At 49.6% G+C, this 19,596-nt stretch overlaps 1 protein-coding gene across 1 annotated transcript in view; it reads left to right on the top strand.

Moving 5' to 3' along the window:
• Positions 1 to 1,922: 1,922 nt before the first annotated feature.
• GALNT17 (polypeptide N-acetylgalactosaminyltransferase 17) overlaps positions 1,923 to 19,596 on the top strand; it is a 458,160-nt gene continuing 440,486 nt past the window's right edge. Inside the window, exon 1 of the mRNA XM_066382456.1 lies at positions 1,923 to 3,646. Coding sequence (XP_066238553.1) covers positions 3,409 to 3,646 — 238 coding nt within the window. The 5' untranslated portion in view covers positions 1,923 to 3,408. The remainder of the gene's footprint in view (positions 3,647 to 19,596) is intronic.

The following is a 19,596-nucleotide window of genomic DNA, read 5'->3' on the forward strand; positions in this document are numbered from 1 at the left end:
ACCAACCTTGTATGCCTTGACGCTACTGATTTCAAAAGCAGCTGACATATGGTAAGTATTTAGCTCATTATGTTTTTGCATATCTAACATATGCCAGGCAAGTTCTTAAATTTTTGGTGTAAACTGACCACTTTGGAAATCTGATAGGAGTTATGAATCTTTTCCCCAGAAAAATGCCTGTATGACGTACATACAAATTTTTCTGTACCAGACTGAGGGGGTGTTTATGGACTTCTGAAGTCTACTCTAGTTGCCTCTGTGGGGAGGAGTTGGTTAGGGACATGGAACAGTGCTTTTTAGAGAATTGAGGGTCCAGTTCAAGTTAGACACCACCAATTGGTAATGTCCCCAAACTTTCAGGTGACATGATTTTCCCTGAGTACATTCTCTTACCTGCGTGCATGGATACAAGAAAGAAGATGGTGAGATTGATTCAGAGATGGGGATTTTCAGGTTGAGGTAGTGGGAGACCATGTACATGAGTGTGTATAAATTATAACTGTTACTGGGAATGTGTCTGAATTAAATGAGCACCCAGAGCTCAAGGGGAACAAGGGAAGGTAGAAAAGAACTCAAGAGGGGATAAAAGCACTTAGATACCTGGGAGCGAGGGAGAGAGGGGTTGTTGGTGACTGGAGACCTTGTGGTTGGGATTGAGAATAGGAGAAGTGAAAAGCTAAGGAGTGGTGGTCACGAGGTAGAATTTCAGTGCAGGACTACAGGAGTGAAGCACGTCTGTGTGGTGACGGGGTTTAGGGTGTGATCATGAGTCTAGGGTCGCAGATGTCATTTATGAATGTGAAAGCTGTCCAAGATGCATGCAGAAGTTGAGGGGAGGAATCTGTAAGGTACATGATAAGATAATCAGTTAATTTGGGTAAGGGACCTCTTTGGCTTTAGAAGGAGAAAAGAAATCTCTCTGAAGTTGATTCTTGGCTGCAAACTTAATTACTCTGAGGCCATTTCTTCTTCTTTGCTTCCTGTCTCCTACTTTCAAATAGGCGTAGGCTGGGAGTTGTACCTATCTGGTTAGAGTCACTGACTACCTGGGACCCTAGCTCAGGGGCTTAGCCTCCCCAGTGTCAGTCCCATGGCCCAGTGAAAGTTCAAAAATTATTTTTGCAGAACACTCATTGAGGGTGCTAGCTTCCATTTGTAGTGTGGTTGTAACAACACCTAACTCAATGGGGTATTCAGTGAGATAACGTGGGGACCTTGCCTGACCCAGTATCTGTCTGTCATATCATAACTGCACATTAACTCAGGTTTCTTGTTACTCAATGCATTTTGTGCCCAACACTTGTGGTTAAAAACCGTCCCTTATACTTTGATGTGGCTTTTTCATTTAACTGGTTTGTATTCGCTTTTCTGTACATTATACAAAAACCCATAAAAGTGATATCAAACCCAGGCCTAGGGTTCCAAGGGATGAAATAAAAGGATTGTTATATGTTTTCATGCACTTTTTTTTATGTTAAAAATCAGTATTTAAAATAAACAAGCAACAAAACATTAAAACTTTAATGAGATCGAAATGACATGGTGGAAACCACCAGATTCACTTCTTGGTCTTTATTAGTTGGCAGCCGGGTTTCATTTTTAGACCCAAAGAACTAAATGGATCAACTATGGTCTTTGAATTCCAGCATTTAGAGCTCCTGGATTTGAGAAGAGAAAGAGATCACGGAAACCCAGGCGCCAAAATATGCTTCTTACAATAAAATGCGTTTAGGGGTGTGGGTGGACACGGAAACTGTGACTTGGACGGTTACAATTTTCACACGGAGGGAACCCACCAGCCCACTAAAGCAAGGCCTGGCTCCCAAAGTAACAGAATCCAAGTCTCCAGGCCAGATTTTCCCTCTAGCCATTCCCGGCCACGCAAAGCGGAGCTGCGAGCACATAGAAAGGGATGTCTTCATCGCCAACCGGGATGGAACAAACCCACCCTCTCGGGAAGTGCTGAGAACCTAAGGGTCCCTCCAACGCCCGCAGCAGCCAACATGACTTGACTGCCCCCATCCCGCGCGGTGCCTACTCTTCAAGCGCCCCCACCCTTTCCGGGTGCGCGCGCACAAGCCGGCGAGCCGGATCGCTGTGCGCCCGGCAGCCTGCGGGCGGCGGCGGCGGCGGCCGATAGGCTCGCGGGGAGGGGTGGCCAGGGGCGGCGGCGGAGGAGCTTGCGCTGCAGCCGGTCCCCTCGGGCCGCGCCCCGCCGCCACCTGCGCTTCCCCTCCGTACTCTCCAGCGCCAGGGCTGTGTGGACTCTCAGTGCCGCAGCGGCGGTATCACTGCGTCCGCCAATTAGGAGACTCGGCTTTTGGTTCCTAGGAGCGCGGGACGAGCAGCGCTACCCGTTCCGGCGAGCGGAGGGTGCGCCGCTGGAGTCCCTCCCGCCGCGCTCCCCACGACGTTTTTGGAGGGGGGGGTAGAGAACTGCCGTAACTTTTGAGGTCTGACTCCTCCAGGTCCGACTCCTCCTTCCGGCCAGCCTCCTGACGCGCCAGACCGGAGAGAGGCCAGTGTGACCGGCAGGCCCCGAAGGCTCACGGCGTGGTGTTGGGACTTGGAATGTGTCCTGAAACCCGCGGGTCTGTGCGCGCTGGTTAGTTTGGCGCGGGGTGGGGTGTTCCCTGGTGCGAGGGGCAGAAAGGACGTTGCGCTCTGCACCGTCTCCCACCCCGTAGTGCTGTCTCCACTTTGAGAGTAATTGAGACTTGAGCGTGACTGCGGAGTCGCGAGGATGCGGGCGCTGGACGCGGGCTTTCCTTTCCTCTGCCCGGAGTGATGGAACGGGTTGGAGATCGGAACAAAGGCGCCCGTCCTGGGCATTGGTTCCTCTGCTGAACATCGCTGGTCGCACACCGAGACGGCCGCCTGCGGACTAGGGTAGTGGCTGTACGGCCCGAGTTGCGGGGCGCTCCTCCGCAGGCGGGCGACAAACCCTTAGCAGGGCACCTGCGCATCATTCCCTCCCCGGCGCCGAGACAGCCCCGACTGTCGGCCCGCTGGTCCAGGAGGTCCGTTGGTCTCGCAGCCCCACTCCCGGCGGCCCGAGAGCCAGCGGCGAACCACTTGCTGGTGCGGAGGAGAGGCACCCGGTCCCGGTCGTTCACCGAGAAGCCGAGGCACCTGGAAGGGGCCGCGCGCCGTGGAATAAGTAAGCAGGCATCTCTGGTAGCACTTCTACAGACCCAGGGCTTCCATGTGAGCGATTTCGCTTTTCCACTGGGCGCCTGGTTCTCCCAACTGGCTCTGCTGCCTGAACATACGCTTTGTGGCGCCGGGAGCGGCAGGGATCCTCGCTGCCCGTCTGGAGTGTGAAGCTCGCACTGCCCCGGCTGCCCCGCGCCTCCCCGGGGCCCGAAAGGGCGCAGGTCCGGGGCGAGGGCCGCTCGGGCGTGTTTGATGGCTTCACTGAGAAGAGTCAAAGTGCTGCTGGTGTTGAACTTGATAGCAGTGGCCGGCTTCGTGCTCTTTCTGGCCAAGTGCCGGCCCATCTCCGTGCGCAGCGGAGATGCCTTCCACGAGATTCGGCCGCGCGCGGAGGCGGCCAACCTCAGCGCGCACAGCGCCAGCCCCATCCAGGATGCGGTCCTGAAGCGCCTCTCACTGCTGGAGGACATAGTTTACCGGCAACTGAATGGTAAGGACGCGCCCTGGCGACTACGGGGCTCGGTAAAACCCCGGGGGCCTTGCGCACGCAGTGCGGGGGAGCTGGCATCTCATGGCTCCCACGCGCTCCCTCTTAACTCTGCTCTGTCTTGGCCAGGAGACCCGGGGTGCTGGAAGAAATTACCTGTAAGTTTGCTTTTGTTGTGGAAACATGTCAGTACAGCTGGCTCCCGGTCCCGGTGTGCAGGAGCGTGCACGAATCATTACCTGGACTCCAACTCAAGTGCAGAAACCAGTCGCGTGGTCAAACGGGACTGGAGGCACAGACTGACTTAGAGGGAGGAAATAGCTCTCGGAGCTTAGCGTTTGATGGAGTCCAACAGGGAGGGACATTGGTGGGCTTTTAATTGTTTGCAGAGTGAAGGCCTCAGGTCTGGAGCTAATGCTCTTTAGTAGTAAGTTGGATGAGGTGGGCTGCGCCTTCTTCATTCCGCAGCCTAGGTGGAGGCTGCTATTAAAAACACACTTGGCTTCTCCTAAAGAGCTGCCTGAGGGTGATGTTCAAGTTCTCCGTGGGTTGGGGAAGCAGGTTTTCACAGTGTTGTATGGCGAGGTGTCCCATCCAATTACAGTACGTTCCCCAGATAACGTGGATTCGTTCAACCTCATTTCCTTAAAACGTTGATGCGATGCTGTAGAAACTTAACTCTTGCTTATATCAATTAGCCTGGGTAAAACTGGTTTCCTTATACCAGTCTTAAAGTCACAGAACCTCTCCACGATGTGAAGTGGGGACTTACTGTAGATAGTTGTCAGAATCTGCTCCATATAAAATGTTCTCCGTGCTTTAGAAGAAGAGGGAGACTATGTGCCCTCGTCGCATCTGGTCCAGGGACTGATAAGTCATTGTACACTTGCTGTCCCCAAGGTCAGATTTAGAATTCCCTACTCAAGTACAGGCAGCTCTGCAGGGTCCATCCGGCTGGTATCTAAGGCAGACCCAAGGCTGCCACCTCCCTTCCTGAGTTTCTGATACAGGCTCTTATGTTAGTTCCAGAGTTACAGATAATCATAAAGACAGTGATAACAGTGATTGGTGGAATTCTTACTGTGTGCCAGACACTGTGCAGAGATGTCATGAATGTATTATTTCACTGAATGTTCACATAAGTCCAAGGAAGGAAGTTTCATCCATCCCCATATCAGACATGAGAAAAGGAGGCACAGAGAGGTTAACTAAGTTGCTTGGTGTCCTGCAGCTGGCAAGCGGTAGAATCTGGAATCAGAACCCATTGTCTGGTTGGCCGTAGAGCCTATGTTTTCGACAACTTCTGTCTTCCGTCTCCTCCTAATTATAGGGAGTATTAAGTTTAATGACAAGAAGATTCTACATTGGGAAGACCCAATTCAGCTGCCCTCCCTGCCGTTAGAGGGAGAGACCAGACCAGTAACAGGGAGAAGGATGACATTAAACTGTTCTCTTTCTGCTCTCCAGTGATCCCGTCTGGGTCCGTCCGGGTGGAATGCTGTCCGATCTCTGAGCACCCTCTGAAAGGAGCCCTTGGTCTTCTCCATGTCATTCCACAAGCATCCGGGGAATGCCTTGAACTTGTAACTGCAGTGGGCAGCTGTAGTCTCACCAAGCCCTCACGGACAATGTGGCCCGGCTATCGATGTAGCCTGCCGTGGGGGTCGTGAGGGAGCTCTTCTCCCGAGTGCAAAAAAAATGAAGGCATAGAAGGAAAGAAACCCACAGTTCATTTCTAGAGGAACTAGAGCCTTATGGGGTGGGACATATTATTATTTTACACAGATACCTGCCACAGGTACCCCTACGACCCAAAAGAGTACAAGATAGCCCGAGCTCCCTCACTGTCTGGCCACACTCAGACACAAAAGTCATTTTAGTATAGGTTTCAATTAGGACACGAAATATGCTATAGTCATGCACCCCTACATATGCCAAAAAGAAATAATGGAATTTTAAATGGTATTTACTATAAGGTCTACAGACACACAGCATTTCGTTTAGTCTCTATAGCAACCCTAGGAGATGAATGCTGTTACCCCCGCCACACCTCATCTCCCCCATCCCCACCCCAAGTATATAGTTTGCTCAGTCTGTCATCCGGCCAGGGGCTTGTAAAGTTGGGAACTGAACTCAAACAGTCTGGTTCTGGAATCGAGGGTTCTTAGAGGTTGCACCAGTGAGTCTCAATCTTTAGTGTGTCTGCAAGTCACATGGGGGACCTGTTAGGACACAGATTTCTGATTCAGATCTACTGAATCGAGACCCTCCGCCAGCGTCTCTGATTCAGTAAGTCTGGGGTGAAGGCCAAAGACTTTTTGCATCTATGACAAGCTGTGGCCTGGCCCATGGTCCACTGCCCACTACTCTCCTGCCTATACCAAGGAAAGAGGAGAACCCGTTTGCCTGCCATCACCAGCCAGTGGGGGTGGGGACTTCTGAGAAGCCAAGAGTATGCTTCAGATGGGCTGGGGTCTGGCTTCTGCCATGCAAGGGATTCCCTGGGGGGAGTGGGGGTGTCCTATGCTTGGGACTGGCTGGGACGGGTGCCGTGGGGTGGGAAGGCTGTTTTCTTCACTTGCAGCCTCTGGAAGAGCTGGCAAGAAGGCTGGGATGAGAGCTTTTCCTGGGTAAGCCAAGAATTCAAGCTGAAACTAGGTAGATGTTATCTTCCTGGCTGCAGAGTGTAATTGGTAGGACGCAAGCCTGGAGGAGGAGAGCAGGGAGAAGTTGTGAAATGGAGAGGACCCAGCCCTCTCTCCACTCCAGCCTCCAGCACTCCCTCCATTGCCTGTGCTTGTTTCAGTTACTGGTGTCCCGCCTGTTGATACGCTAGGCCTGCAAGGGGCCACCTGCTGCAGCGGGAGGGTGGAGAAGGGAGGAGAGGTCTCCCAGGGGCTGGGCGACGGGGGCTGGATGGCCATGTCCATTTGCTCGGTTCCATCCCTCACTACGGGGGAAAAGGGAAACCTTGACCTCAGTGTTCGTATTCCTCAGAATTAGGGAGGGCCTGCGTGAGCCAGGCACTGGGCATCCAATAGGAACAAGGTCACTTGGGTCCAGCCCCCTGGGGTACAAAGTGGGAGCTGGCATTTTAGAGGTTGCTGACAGTTCTCAAACCTTTCCTGTGGGCTCTTCCAGAGCTCCAGCAGCAGGGACTGCTGGAAGGTTTCGCCTTCCGGGCTGTGAGCACAGCCATGCCCAGGGCTCTCTTGCTCACGCAACAGGTTTCCCTTGGGTGTCCCAGAGAGGAGCCTCCTGGGCTGGGCCGCCAAGGTGACCCACACTTCCTCAGGACTGGTCTGTCTGCCAGGACTCTTGGTACCAAGGTCCTGAATCCTGCCTTTTGAAAGTGTTACAGGGTGTAGTTGTTATTGTTTCTATTTTTCTTACTACAGGCTGGAAAGGACATTTTAAAGTGACAGTGGAGTTGCTGGAATGGAGGAGAGAGCACATGGAGATGAATTAGTGTTTTCTCTCCAGATTCTCTCTCGTATATTTTCTTGCATTCTCTCCAATGCAAGAAAATATGCATGAGGTCCCACTGCTGAGCCTGACCTTTGTGGCAGTACTCTTTAACCCAGTGCCCTACCTCTGGTCTTACCCCCCTTTCCCACTGAGTGTGCATGATTCCAGCTATCTGAGTGGAAAGCACCTTCTCCTAAGGGCCCCAGACCTTCCTGGGGCTCTGTGTTTCCCAAGGAGTCGTGGTCAGGCTTGGAGGCTGACAGTCAGGGCCTACATAGTCAGCTCCAGTCCGCATCTCCCACATTTCCACCCTTGCCCAGTGGCCTCTGCCAGACTGGTTGACTTGCTGGAATACCTCTCTCACTTGCCTTCAGATTGTAGCTTCCGTATCTCAGCCACAGTCTTTGAGAAGTACTAGTCATGCTGGTTTGTCCCTTTCTATACTCATCCTTTAAAGCAGGGGTCGGGAACCTTTTTGGCTGAGAGAGCCATGAACGCCACATATTTTAAAATGTAATTCTGTGAGAGCCATACAACGACCTGTGTACATTACGCATTATCCAATAAAAATTTGGTGTTGTCCTGGAGGACACCTGTGATTGGTTCCAGTCACCCATAACCATGAACATGAGCGGTAGGAAATGAATGGATTGTAATACATGAGAATGTTTTATATTTTTAACGTTATTATTATTTTTATTAAAGAGTTGTCTGCGAGCCAGATGCAGCCATCAAAAGAGCCACATCTGGCTCGCGAGCCATAGGTTCCCGACCCCTGCTTTAAAGCTTGGCTCAAGGTCATGCATGGGCTGGAGGATAGGAAGTTGTGCCAGGCTACATGGTCTGAGCTCTTGTTACTCTGAGTTGCGTGAGGCTTTGTTGTTAGTGACCTTTTGTGTACCGTATTTTGGACTTTTTAATGCCACCTCTGTCCTGCCACTGTCAGGCCTGGCCCGCATAAATTCCTGTGGGTTCTTCCATGCCTTCCTTCTTTACCTTTTTTTTTTTTTTTTTGTATTTTTCTGAAGCTGGAAACGGGGAGAGACAGTCAGACAGACTCCCGCATGTGCCCGACCGGGATCTACCTGGCACGCCCACCAGGGGGCGACACTCTGCCCACCAGGGGGCGATGCTCTGCCCCTCCGGGGCATCACTCTTTTGCGACCAGAGCCACTCTAGCGTCTGGGGCAGAGGCCAAGGAGCCATCCCCAGCACCCGGGCCATCTTTGCTCCAATGGAGCCTTGGCTGTGGGAGGGGAAAAGAGAGACAGAGAGGAAGGAGAGGGGGAGGGGTGGAGAAGCAGATGGGCGCTTCTCCTGTGTGCCCTGGCCGGGAATTGAACCCGGGACTTCTGCACGCCAGGCCGACGCTCTACCACTGAGCCAACCGGCCAGGGCCACTTCTTTACCTTTTTATGGTGGCCTTGGAGTCCACCTCTTGGTGGCATGCAGAATAATCGTTAGTCTCTGAATGCCTGCGTGGAGCAGAGCACTGCCTCCCCTAGCTCTGTCTTGATGTTTCTGTGCACTGAATCATCAGGGTAAGCCATGGAGATTTTGGAGCTTATTTGTTATAGCAGCTAGTGTTAATCATCCTGACTAATTCAGTTAGGCAGGGTTAGAACACCTGTCTTCCTAAGTGACAGGCCAGACTGTCTACTGTAGGTTTCTATCCTTGTTTAATATATGATATCAGCAGCCTCTGTCACGGCACCTTGTTCATTATGTGGGCACCTAAGGTTTACTGGTTGATTAATTATGGGAGCTAGTTTTAGGAGGTAACTGATTGCCACAGAGGAAATAACCTGGACACCGTAAAGGCTAAGTTGGGTTGGGTGGGTGTCGTGAGGGGAAGAAGCTGGAAGGACTTAGCTGGAGAGACAAAGTGTGAGCAAGCTGTCTTGCTTCACCATCTTGCCTGTACCATCTTGACTTCTTGAGGATGCTCTGGTCCTTCACCCTCTTGACTGAAGGGCACCTGGCCTTTTATTTATTTATTTATTTATATTTGTTTTAGAGAGGAGAGAGTGAAAAGGGGGGAGGAACAGGAAGCGTCACTCCCATATGTGCCTTGACCAGGCAAGCCTAGGGTTTTGAACTGGCGACACCTCAGCGTTCCAGGTCAAGGCTTTACCCACTGCGCCACCGCAGGTCAGGTGGCATCTGACCTTTCTGAGGAGCTTGGGAGTGCAGCAGTCAGCCAGGTTAGGGACCAACATGTTTTCAGTATGTTTTCTTTGAATATGTCATTTTATAACATGAAGATTGTTTTATGATCCTTTCTCTGTAGAATGACATTAATTCATATTTATCGTAGAAACTTTGGAAAATCTGAATAAATCCATACAGAAGATATTAGGTGTTGAAATATTTTTTTTAAATGGTGGTTTTGTTTCCGCAGTAGAAAAACGGACGTAGGGATAGGCAGGTTTCTTGTTAGAATTCCCTTGTAACTCTTTACATGATTTTTTTGGCTTTCTGTCATCTTCTGAGAAAGTTATTTGTTTCTCATGTTAGAGAGCTGAGCAAGGTGAGAAACGGATGTGCTGTGACTTCGCCGGAATGACGGAGCCGGTGAGGGGAAGAGCCGAGGCTTCTGAACACCGTGATGCTTTTCCCCAGCGCAGCGCCCTTCAGAGGAGTCAGGGGGGAGTCAGTGGGAGGTCTGGTGTTTCACTTGCCTCCGTGCCAGCCCTGAGCCTCGGCTGGTGACCCTGTCCCTCACTAGAGCCCCTGTGCGATGAATTGGAAAGGCGCATGTCGCTGCTCCGTTCGGTAAGCCCAGGGCAGCTCCGTCGTAAGTGGAAATGCAATCGATTCAGGTTAGGTTCCAAATTTAGATTTCAGGAGGATATTGAATAGAAGCAGGGTTGCTTGAAGAAATTGAAAATCGTTGTGTGAATGGAAAGAAGTCAAAATTACCTATCCTAGCCTTGCCCCCAAGCAACATAGGCAGACGAGGCTGGAGTCTGAGCTGCGGAAAACCAGAACATCTTCAGGTGACCCAACTGTAGCCCACCCAGCCTGGCACGTAAGCCAAACCCACCAGACAGAGAAAGTGAAGTTGGTGCAGAGGGACAGAGAGAGAGAGAGAGAGATTTGTCTCTAGGCCTCTGGGGTGGGGTCAGAAAGAGAGGGAAGGCGTTTGAAGGCATCTCTTCATGGATGCCAGAGCTGGCCCACAGCTGTTTCCTCTTTCCTGCCGGGATCTAGAGGTACTCCTATAGATTACAGAGCCGGGTAGTGCCAGCACTTCCTATGGGAAGGAGAAAAGGGGGAGGAGCAGAGGCCCGTGTTGGGATGAAAATCCATCACTTCAGTGAGCACCAGCAGGAAACCAGGACAGTGCACGCCTTCACGCTCTGTCTGTAGGCCCTCAGCAGGGCTCTGTGGCAGCCTGGGGCCCAGGCATGGGGAAGGCTCGGTCTGGGGACCCAGGGCCTGGGCCCTGGAGGGAGGCTCACTTCATTTACCACTGACAGTCTGATAGCATCTGGTGGCAGCTGATCCCTTTGGGAGAGAAGGGCACCACCAGAGATGGGGAACGCGCTCTCGGGCAGCCTGGGCAGCCCTCTGATGCAAGCACATCTGGATTGGCCGGTGTGCAGGTCATGGGCGCTGTCCCCGTGGGGGCAGCTGCTGCCTGCCCAGCCCGTTGGTATCCAGGAGAGGCCCCCGGTGTCATTCTCCAGGAGGAAATCCAGCCCCCTGACCTTTGGTGTCGCCAAATTGGGAGTGTCCTTTGTGGACAGGAAAAAGGCTCAGTAATTAGAGCTAACAGTGACAAGGCAGAGAAGGAATGTGGGCACAGCGAGGCCTGCATCCAGTGGAGAGAGAACCTGAGATGAGACAGCCTCCCACTCTTTCAGAATATAGAATAATATTAGAAGAAAGGCTGCCGGGCGTCAGACGGACTCGGTTTACTTTCTGTTGTATCACTTGTTAGCTACATGACCTTGGGCAGATCACTTCACCTCTCAGCTGTGTGGCAGGGTTGTGGTAAGTCAGGATGAAGTGGGATTTAAAATGCCCAGCAGGAGCCATGGGGCCTGATGTGTGGCAGCTGGGAGAACTCCCAACTGCCTGAAGGCAGGGACCTTGCCTGCCTGCTCCTTGTCACGTCCCTGATGCCGAGAACTGCGCTGGTCCGCAGTAGGTGCTTCGCAAGTCTTCTGGAATGAGTGCGTGAACAGCTAGATTTCTAATAGATACTATTAAATGTAGTAAAACCGTCTAAAGCCAAATAAGACACAACTGCACTGTATAATGTAGAAACAGGTTTAAGTGCATCTTCTTTGTACGATTCAACTGACTGCCCCTTGCAAATTTTGCAATTAATTGAAATGCAATTAAATACAGATTTACAAGCCTTTGGCTATCACCTAAATACTTAAAAGTTAATTGCCAATTGAAAGATAAAAAGTTGTGCATATACCGTAAAAGCACAATGGTCAAAGATGCACTATGAAATTGTGTTAAAAAAATTTTTTCTGGGCCCTGGCCGGTTGGCTCAGCAGTAGAGCGTTAGCCTGGCGTGCGGGGGACCTGGGTTCGATTCCCGGCCAGGGCACATAGGAGAAGCGCCCATTTGCTTCTCCACCCCCGCCCCCTCCTTCCTCTCTGTCTCTCTCTTCCCCTCCCGCAGCCAAGGCTCCATTGGAGCAAAGATGGCCTGGGCGCTGGGGATGGCTCCTTGGCCTCTGCCCCAGGCGCTAGAGTGGCTCTGGTTGCGGCAGAGCGACGCCCTGGAGGGGCAGAGCGTCGCCCCTGGTGGGCGTGCTGGGTGGATCCCGGTCGGGCGCATGCGGGAGTCTGTCTGACTGTCTCTCCCCGTTTCAAGCTTCAGAAAAATACAAAAAAAAAAAAAAAATTCTGCATGGCGGCAGAGTGTGGTCATTGGTATCTGTGATGGAAATCTCAAGAGGAGTGAGAGGAGGTCCTTTTCCTTTGACTTGCTTGGTTGGACTCTGAATTAGCTTGAGATCCTTCTCTCTTCATGTGTGTTTGAGGCTGAACTCTGCTCTCTGCTTCCTTCTCCTTTCTAACCCCCACCCCACCCCCTGCTGCCTCCTTACAGTGATGATGCCTTTGGGTGATCACTTGTGAGGCCTAAGAGCAAAATGGCAGCCTGTACATGTCAGGTCCCATTACAGAGCGTGTCGGTCCTTTCCATCTGTGAGAGAGCGCTTCCCCCCCGCTGGGTGTGGGCCGGGATTACAGGGAGGCGCCCATATTCCGCCCAGCTAGACGTTTGCAGCCCCGTTGAAAAAATAGGTTTGTAGTATACATTAAGTCCCAAGAGAATATTAGAACGAGTATGACAGGGGTGAGGCTTGAACTTGTGCAATGTAGGTACTTAACCCATGACTGTTGACTTTGAACAGGTGAACTCAGTAGTTTGGACACATGGATCATAAAAGGCAGGTAGTAAGATCACCCAGGGGTCTTATGTCGGGTTTCAGTTTATGTGCGGACAGGCAGGACAGTGGGTGAGAACCCAGGAATGGGGATAAAGTGTCCCAGCTTGGCCTGTGGGTGGGGACTCAGCCAGCCTTCCCTTCTGACCTTCAGTGACTCTAGGTACACCTCTCACTTCAGAGCCTCTTCTTTGGTGACATCCCAAGCTAAAGAGTTAGCACCTAGAATTGCTCCCTTTGGAAAACCCAAACCAGCCCTGAAGAACTCTGACCTGAGTGCTCTCCATGAGCTTGCCACCTCCCAAGTTCACGGGGGCACCCAGCCCTCGAGCCGTGCCCTTGCCTGAGCTCCCAGTGACTTCATCTTTCCATGTTCAGCCTGGAGAGCCCCTTCCATGGTGAGCCTGGCTGGAGTTCCTCGCCAGCTCCACCAGGGTCCTCACCTCTGTGCCCACCTCTCCAGCCACCCAGTGACGCCCTAATCAGCTTATGTGGAGCAGGGTCCGCCCCGTGGCAAAGCTGGGCGCCCTGACCATGCACACTCTGCAGGCTTAGCGGGGCCCCAGCTTGTCCTGCACCTGATGATATGTCTCCCCCTGTTCCCCACACCTTCCCAAACCAGAGAGGACGCGAGTGGGCTGGAGCGGTTCCGTGGGCGGCGCTGCTGAGGAGAGCCGAGGAGTTGTCTGCTTCAAACCCAGCTCTGTCCTTGCTGTGGCCGCTGCAGCCACCACATGGGTCTGCCTTCTGGGGCTGCTGCCGGGTGTTGGGGTCCTCCTGCTCCTTCTGGATTCAGCTGGAATGCCATGTCGCAGGGCAGGCAGGCCCTGCTTGCTCAGCAGCTGCTGGGGGACCAGAAGGTGGAACCCAGAAGTTCAGGGGAGCCAAGTCCCCATGGGGCAGGTTAGCCTTTGACCAGGGAGAACAGGAGCCACCAAAGAGTAGCTACGTTGTCCTCCCCCCACACACACCAGCAGGAAAGTCTCCCTCCCTCCCTCCCATTTCTCCTCCTTTCCTGATGTCTGTAATACTTAAAATAAGGCAGGGCTTACTTGGTTGAAAGACCTTCCGCTGCCTTCATCATTGCTCCTTGCAGGTCTTTAGACTGTTCTGACATGTGGATGACAATCGGCTTAGCCACTGATAGAGAGAAGTTTTTGCTTTTAATAACGTTCCTGTCACGGCAGAGCCTCAGCTTTGCCATGCATGAGTAATAAACCACCGCCGTAATTACAGGCAGCCGCATCCGACACCAGCCAGGAGCGTGCTGACAGTTAATAGGGAGCAGGGTTCCACAAGGGCCCCCTTCCATCCCAGTCTCAGGTACAACGGCTATTTGTGTGATTAGTGTTCACTGAGGGCTGTATTATGGTTATGCATGGCTTGTTAGGTGCTGTCCCTCCCTGGTAGAAAAAGTACTGAACTAATTAATGGTCAGGAGACCAGGGTTCCAATTCTACTCTGTCTCTAGGGACCAAAGCATATGCATGTAATAATGAGAGCTACGTGACTTTAGGGTCCTTTAACTATTAGATTATGAAGAATACCCCTCCATTCATCTTATTAAAATCTCATGCATTCTCCAAAGACTGGATTCAGAAGTCCTTTATTTCCTGAAACCTTCCCTAGCCACCTTGTCAGAATTAATTCTTCTTTCTTACAGACTTTAGACTGTACTTTGCATGAGTCTCCTTTTAGTCCTTGCGTATGTCTGCCTTGAATTATAATGAAATGTTTACATGGACAGACCCAATAGTTTGCAAGAGAGTAGATTTTATTCATTTTTAAAGATTACTCTCTAGGTCATTTAGGAATTGATTCCTCAGCAGGTAACTCGGTTTCACTTATCAAGCCCAGAAGCAGTGGTAGGATTGGTTCTGAATCATGAGGTCATTATGATGATATTGTAACATCATTTTTCTTGATCTAGTCTTTGTGGTTACAAGATGCCTGCTATAGTTCCAGTCATTGCATCTTTATTCAGGATAGGAAGTATTATACCACTGGCCACATCTCTTCCTATTGTTTAATCAGTAAAGAAAATGTCCAGTAATGTCCCTGGGAGGCTTCCATGTATGGTCCAGAAAATGGTCACATGACCAACTTTTAAGAAAATAATTGCTTCCCAGAGAAAGTAAGTATGGTTGAAGCAAAAGAGGAGAGAAGAAATAGTATTTGCCTTGGGAAACCACATCTTCTCCACAGCCCCAGTACATTTTTAATGACTGTTAAAATGAAACAAGACTCTGCTACTAGAAATTGAATTAACTAGAATACTCAATTCCTTGGGCATTCTGGTTAACTTGGATTTGACTAGAAGACATCTCCTAGATTGCAGCTACCATAAATATAACAATCTTTTGTCAATGCTAGATGTACGTTGTTACATCTCTGAAGTTGAGATTCATTTTATGATCAATGGTGTGTCATATTTTAGTCAGTAGCATTTTTTCCTTATGGGTACATAATAATGTACAATCTACAACTGTAGACATTTTACATCTGGTGATTCATGATATTTGTACATACACGTGTATACCATAGTTTCCTATATATCTTGTTTGTATCGAGCATTTAATATATAGCAAATGTTTCATGTTGCTCAATTCTACGTCAAACCTATTATACTATTATACCTATTTTACATAGGTGGACCCTGAAACTTAGAGAAATAAATAAATTAGACAGGGACACTGTTGTATCATTATAATTACTGTTGCCTGACAAGAAGCTTTTTAAAAAATTCTAATGTAAGTGCCTGACATGCAGCTTTTGATTGCCGAGCCATCCATTTCATAGACATCCATCTCAAATAAACATACCGGCAGCTACACAGCTAGGTGAAGAGCCCGGCTGCCCCCACCAAGTTCCTCTGTTAGAAAGCCCTGGGTGACCTAGATAACTGACCTTCGGGGTGACCCTGCTTTTCCTTTCCTGCCCTATGATCCTCAATCTAGTGTTTTAAATTCACTAATAAAAGGTGAACCTACGAAACCCTAGGCACCCCACCCTTGACCCCAATAAAGACAGAGCCCCAGGCCCAGTCTCTGTCTCTCTATCTGTGACCTTGCTGTGTGGCCTGAGGCATGCAGTGTACCCTCCAGGGCTTGTCAGACATGACCTTGGGTTTTCAAAGTGCCCTGCTGGTTGGGTTCTTGCTGAGGTGCTTATTGCAATCCGAATAGAAATCCCAAAGGCTGGTTTAGTCTCAGCATTAGCTCCTGACCAGGGAAATGCCTGTGGGAACTGCAGCAAATAGTAGGGGCTCAGGCATTTCTAGCTGATCACATCACTATCCATAGACTGCTGTGACCCAAAACAGATACCCTCCAGCTGCCTCTCGGGTCTTCCTGTGTGAAGATGGCACTGCTGACTACTGGCTGAGGGACTCAGTCCTGACCAGCATTGGCGGCTGGTCCAGGGATGGGAGAGAGTCCGTAGGGGGTCACAGTGACAGGATAGTGGCAGGGAGCCTCACTTCCCTCAGGTTTAGCGGTTACTAGTGTGTCAAGTTGTAAAGCTGTTAATTGTAGGGCTCTAAATTATGCTGTGTGAGCTTTAAATTCAGTGCATAATTAGAACAAAATATGAGAAAAGTGAAATTGATATTAAGTTAATTAAAAGGCTTTGCTTATATTTGCAAGGAAATTAGCACAACAGGAGTGCTGACAACCACACATTGTTAATTTCTTCTCCATTCGGGCAACTCTCAGCAGGCCTCGGGCAAGCTTTGTTCTTGGCTTCTTCCCTGTGCCCTACCTGCAATGGGGTATGCATTGTATTGGTATCATGGTAGCTTTAATTGAGTATGATGCAGTATAATATTGTGATGGCCATTTTTTTTTAATGGCTGCCAAGTCTTGCATAGGAACCATGTTATCCAGCTGATGGTCCAGGCCCTAGAAGTGTGTGTAGTGGGCTTCAGAGGTTGTGTGTCAACACGTAGTTCATGCACATGGCCAGTGCGATTCCTTTGTGCCTAGAGGGTAAGCCCTTTGGTTCCGGTGCACCGTTCTCATTCTTGTTCCCCATCCTGACCTATGTCCCAGACCTGGAGTTGAGTGTGCGGAGTAGAACTTGAGTTTGAACTTCCTTGAAGGTAGGGGATAAGGCTTTTTTATAGTATCATTTATGCCAGATTAGAATCTGAATTAGGGTGGCTGACATTAGGCAGCATAGAATGGACTACTTTCGTCTCTAGTTGGGGTGGCAGAGGCAATGCTATGTTCACTGTGGACTTTTCTTTTCCTCTTTGGCACGGAGCTAATCTTTAGCGTCCTCCATAATTAGGTGGGGCTATATGGAATGACTGACTTTTGGGCAGTGGAAGATGGTGGGCGGTCATGTTTGCCGCTGTCATGCCTGGCCCACATAATCTCCTGTGTGGGCTTTACCTTTCTGTGGTGACCTTGGAGTCTACCTGTTGATGGCACATGAAATGGTCTTGAGTTCCCTGAATGACTGCATGGATCAGAGAGCCCTGCCCTCCCTACCTCTGTCTTGTGTCTGTATGCATTGGACCACCATGCTAAGCCATTGACATTTTGGAGCTTATGTTACAGCAGCTAGTGTTAATTATCTTGACTAATTCATTTAGGAAATGTAAGAATACTTGTCTACCTAAGGGACAGGTCAGTTTATCTACTGTCAATTTCTGTCCTCAGTTAACATGATCAGATGAACAGATACTGATTGAGGTAAACAGTAAGTGCGGTGTGATAAGGTGATTAGAATGAAAGCCTCCTGATTTTACATCAGCTCCTTTATCTGCGCTGCTGTTGGCTTTAAGAAAATAGTCTTGTGTCATAGTATTCCACTGTTCTATTTACGGAGTGATGGAATGATTGTAATCATACCCTACTTACGCTTCATGTTGGAGCTGAGGGGTAAGTATTGAAATACAGCTAAGTTGTTTGCAATTATAAACAACTAAATAATATATGCATTGTCTTGACTACAGCTTCTGCTAAGAAATGGCATTTTTCAAGATGAGACAGACCGAAAAGGTTAGTTTAAGAATTAGCAATTAAAAAATCATGATCTTTGCTGCCACTGCATTTTAAATCATGCAAACATTTATATTTGTTCCAAAGTTGCACAGTTTCCTAGTTTAGAGCAATTACTGAAATGCACTCACAAGATAAAAAATGTAGTTCAGGGAAGAATATTTAAGAGCTTTTTAATGATGTTAGAAACTTTGTTAATTTGCCAAGTTGTTCTAAAACCCACTTCAATCTTGCTTCCTGCCTACCCATCTTCTAGCCATTGAACTGATTTCAGGAGATTTGAAGAAAGAGGCTGAGAGTAATGTTAAAACACACACACATCTCATGAAATATCTTTTCAAGTGTTCCCTCCCCCACCCCCTTCATTAGCTGAAGGTGAATGAACATTCAGGAAGATCTAAGAACCCTTGGGCTGTGTTTACTTGCACAAAGCAGTTCAGGGAGAAAACAAAAGCTGAGCGGTAGTTACTAACGGGTGGATTGAATTAAATTCTTGTCTGTTACTGCTCTCCAGCAGCCTTTATACAGACACTTGGGTAGGAGTAGGATGCTCTCATTTCTTCCTCCCTTTCTTCCTTACTCAGATCTCGGCTTGGCATCACTGCTGCCTGTGAAGGGCTTGTAGCCCTCCACCTGGTGACCCAGTGGATGCTCCAGCTCCCTCTCCGGGTCTCTGAAAACCCCAGGCCCCTGGGGATCCAGATCTGTCCTTCCTCTTCTCCACAGCAAAGGACCTGGTGTGAATGATGTGCGGTTTCATTCGTGTAAATTCTTTTTTTTTTTTTTCATTTTTCTGAAGCTGGAAACAGGGAGAGACAGTCAGACAGACTCCCGCATGCGCCCGACCAGGATCCACCCGGCACGCCCACCAGGGGCGATGCTCTGCCCACCAGGGGATGATGCTCTGCCCATCCTGGGCGTCGCCATGTTGCGACCAGAGCCACTCTAGCACCTGAGGCAGAGGCCACAGAGCCATCCCTAGCGCCCGGGCCATCTTTGCTCCAATGGAGCCTCGGCTGCGGGAGGGGAAGAGAGAGACAGAGAGGAAAGCGTGGCGGAGGGGTGGAGAAGCAAATGGGCGCTTCTCCTGTGTGCCCTGGCCGGGAATCGAACCCGGGTCCTCTGCACGCCAGGCCGACGCTCTACCGCTGAGCCAACCGGCCAGGGCTCATTCGTGTAAATTCTAATGAGATTAGGTTGAAAGCCTAATCTTCGGTAGAGAAAGTTCCATAGCATTGAATTCCAGTCAAGGGTCAGAGACTGCAGCCCTTCCTGCTCCACTGCCAGGGAGACCTCCCTGACCAGCTGACCTCCAGGAGGCGCAATATATATATATTGGACTGAGTGTGGACTTTCAAGTCAGAGAGAGGGAATTTCAGACTTCCTTTGGCCACTTAACAAAACCAAGCCAAAGCTTGGGTTTAGGGCAAGTCATATAACATGGCTGAGCTTGCATTTACCCATGTGGAAGATGGCAGCTACTCTTAGAAGTATGATAAAGACTGTGCAAGATGATATTTGTAGAATGCTTTGAAGAATGCCTGTAAATAATAGGAGAGTATTGATAAATGACTTCATTAACAACATAGTGGTGGTAGATGGCATCATTACTATTCCTTGAAACAAGACCTTTAGTTTCCCCCAGAACTTGGTTTTCTCCTGGTGAAATCTAGACAGGAGCTAAAGTGTGTTCAACTTCTGTAATTTTATGGTTCAGATAGGTAGAGTCAATGATTAATAGAGTGTCTTTTCCTGTAACCAATGTCTGGCTAAGACTGGCCATATTTGCATCTCTTGGCAGCAATAAAAAGTTCAATCTAAAGGAATGAGAAATGATTTTCTTAGGTGTGGTGGTTTGAAAACGTATATGCAAATTCTTTGACAAGATTCCCAGCCAAAGGTAGAGTGTAATTTCCCTCCTGTTGATTATTATGGGCTGACCTTCGTGATTTGCTTCTAATGGATACAGTTCAATGAAAATGGTATTTCCTGACTTCTGAGGATGGGTCATAAAGGGCGATGGAATCTCTGGGGATGTGCATCTTTGAAACTTTGAGCCACC

This window comes from Saccopteryx leptura, chromosome 4, assembly GCF_036850995.1.
Source record: "Saccopteryx leptura isolate mSacLep1 chromosome 4, mSacLep1_pri_phased_curated, whole genome shotgun sequence".
Taxonomy (NCBI): Eukaryota; Metazoa; Chordata; class Mammalia; order Chiroptera; family Emballonuridae; genus Saccopteryx; species Saccopteryx leptura.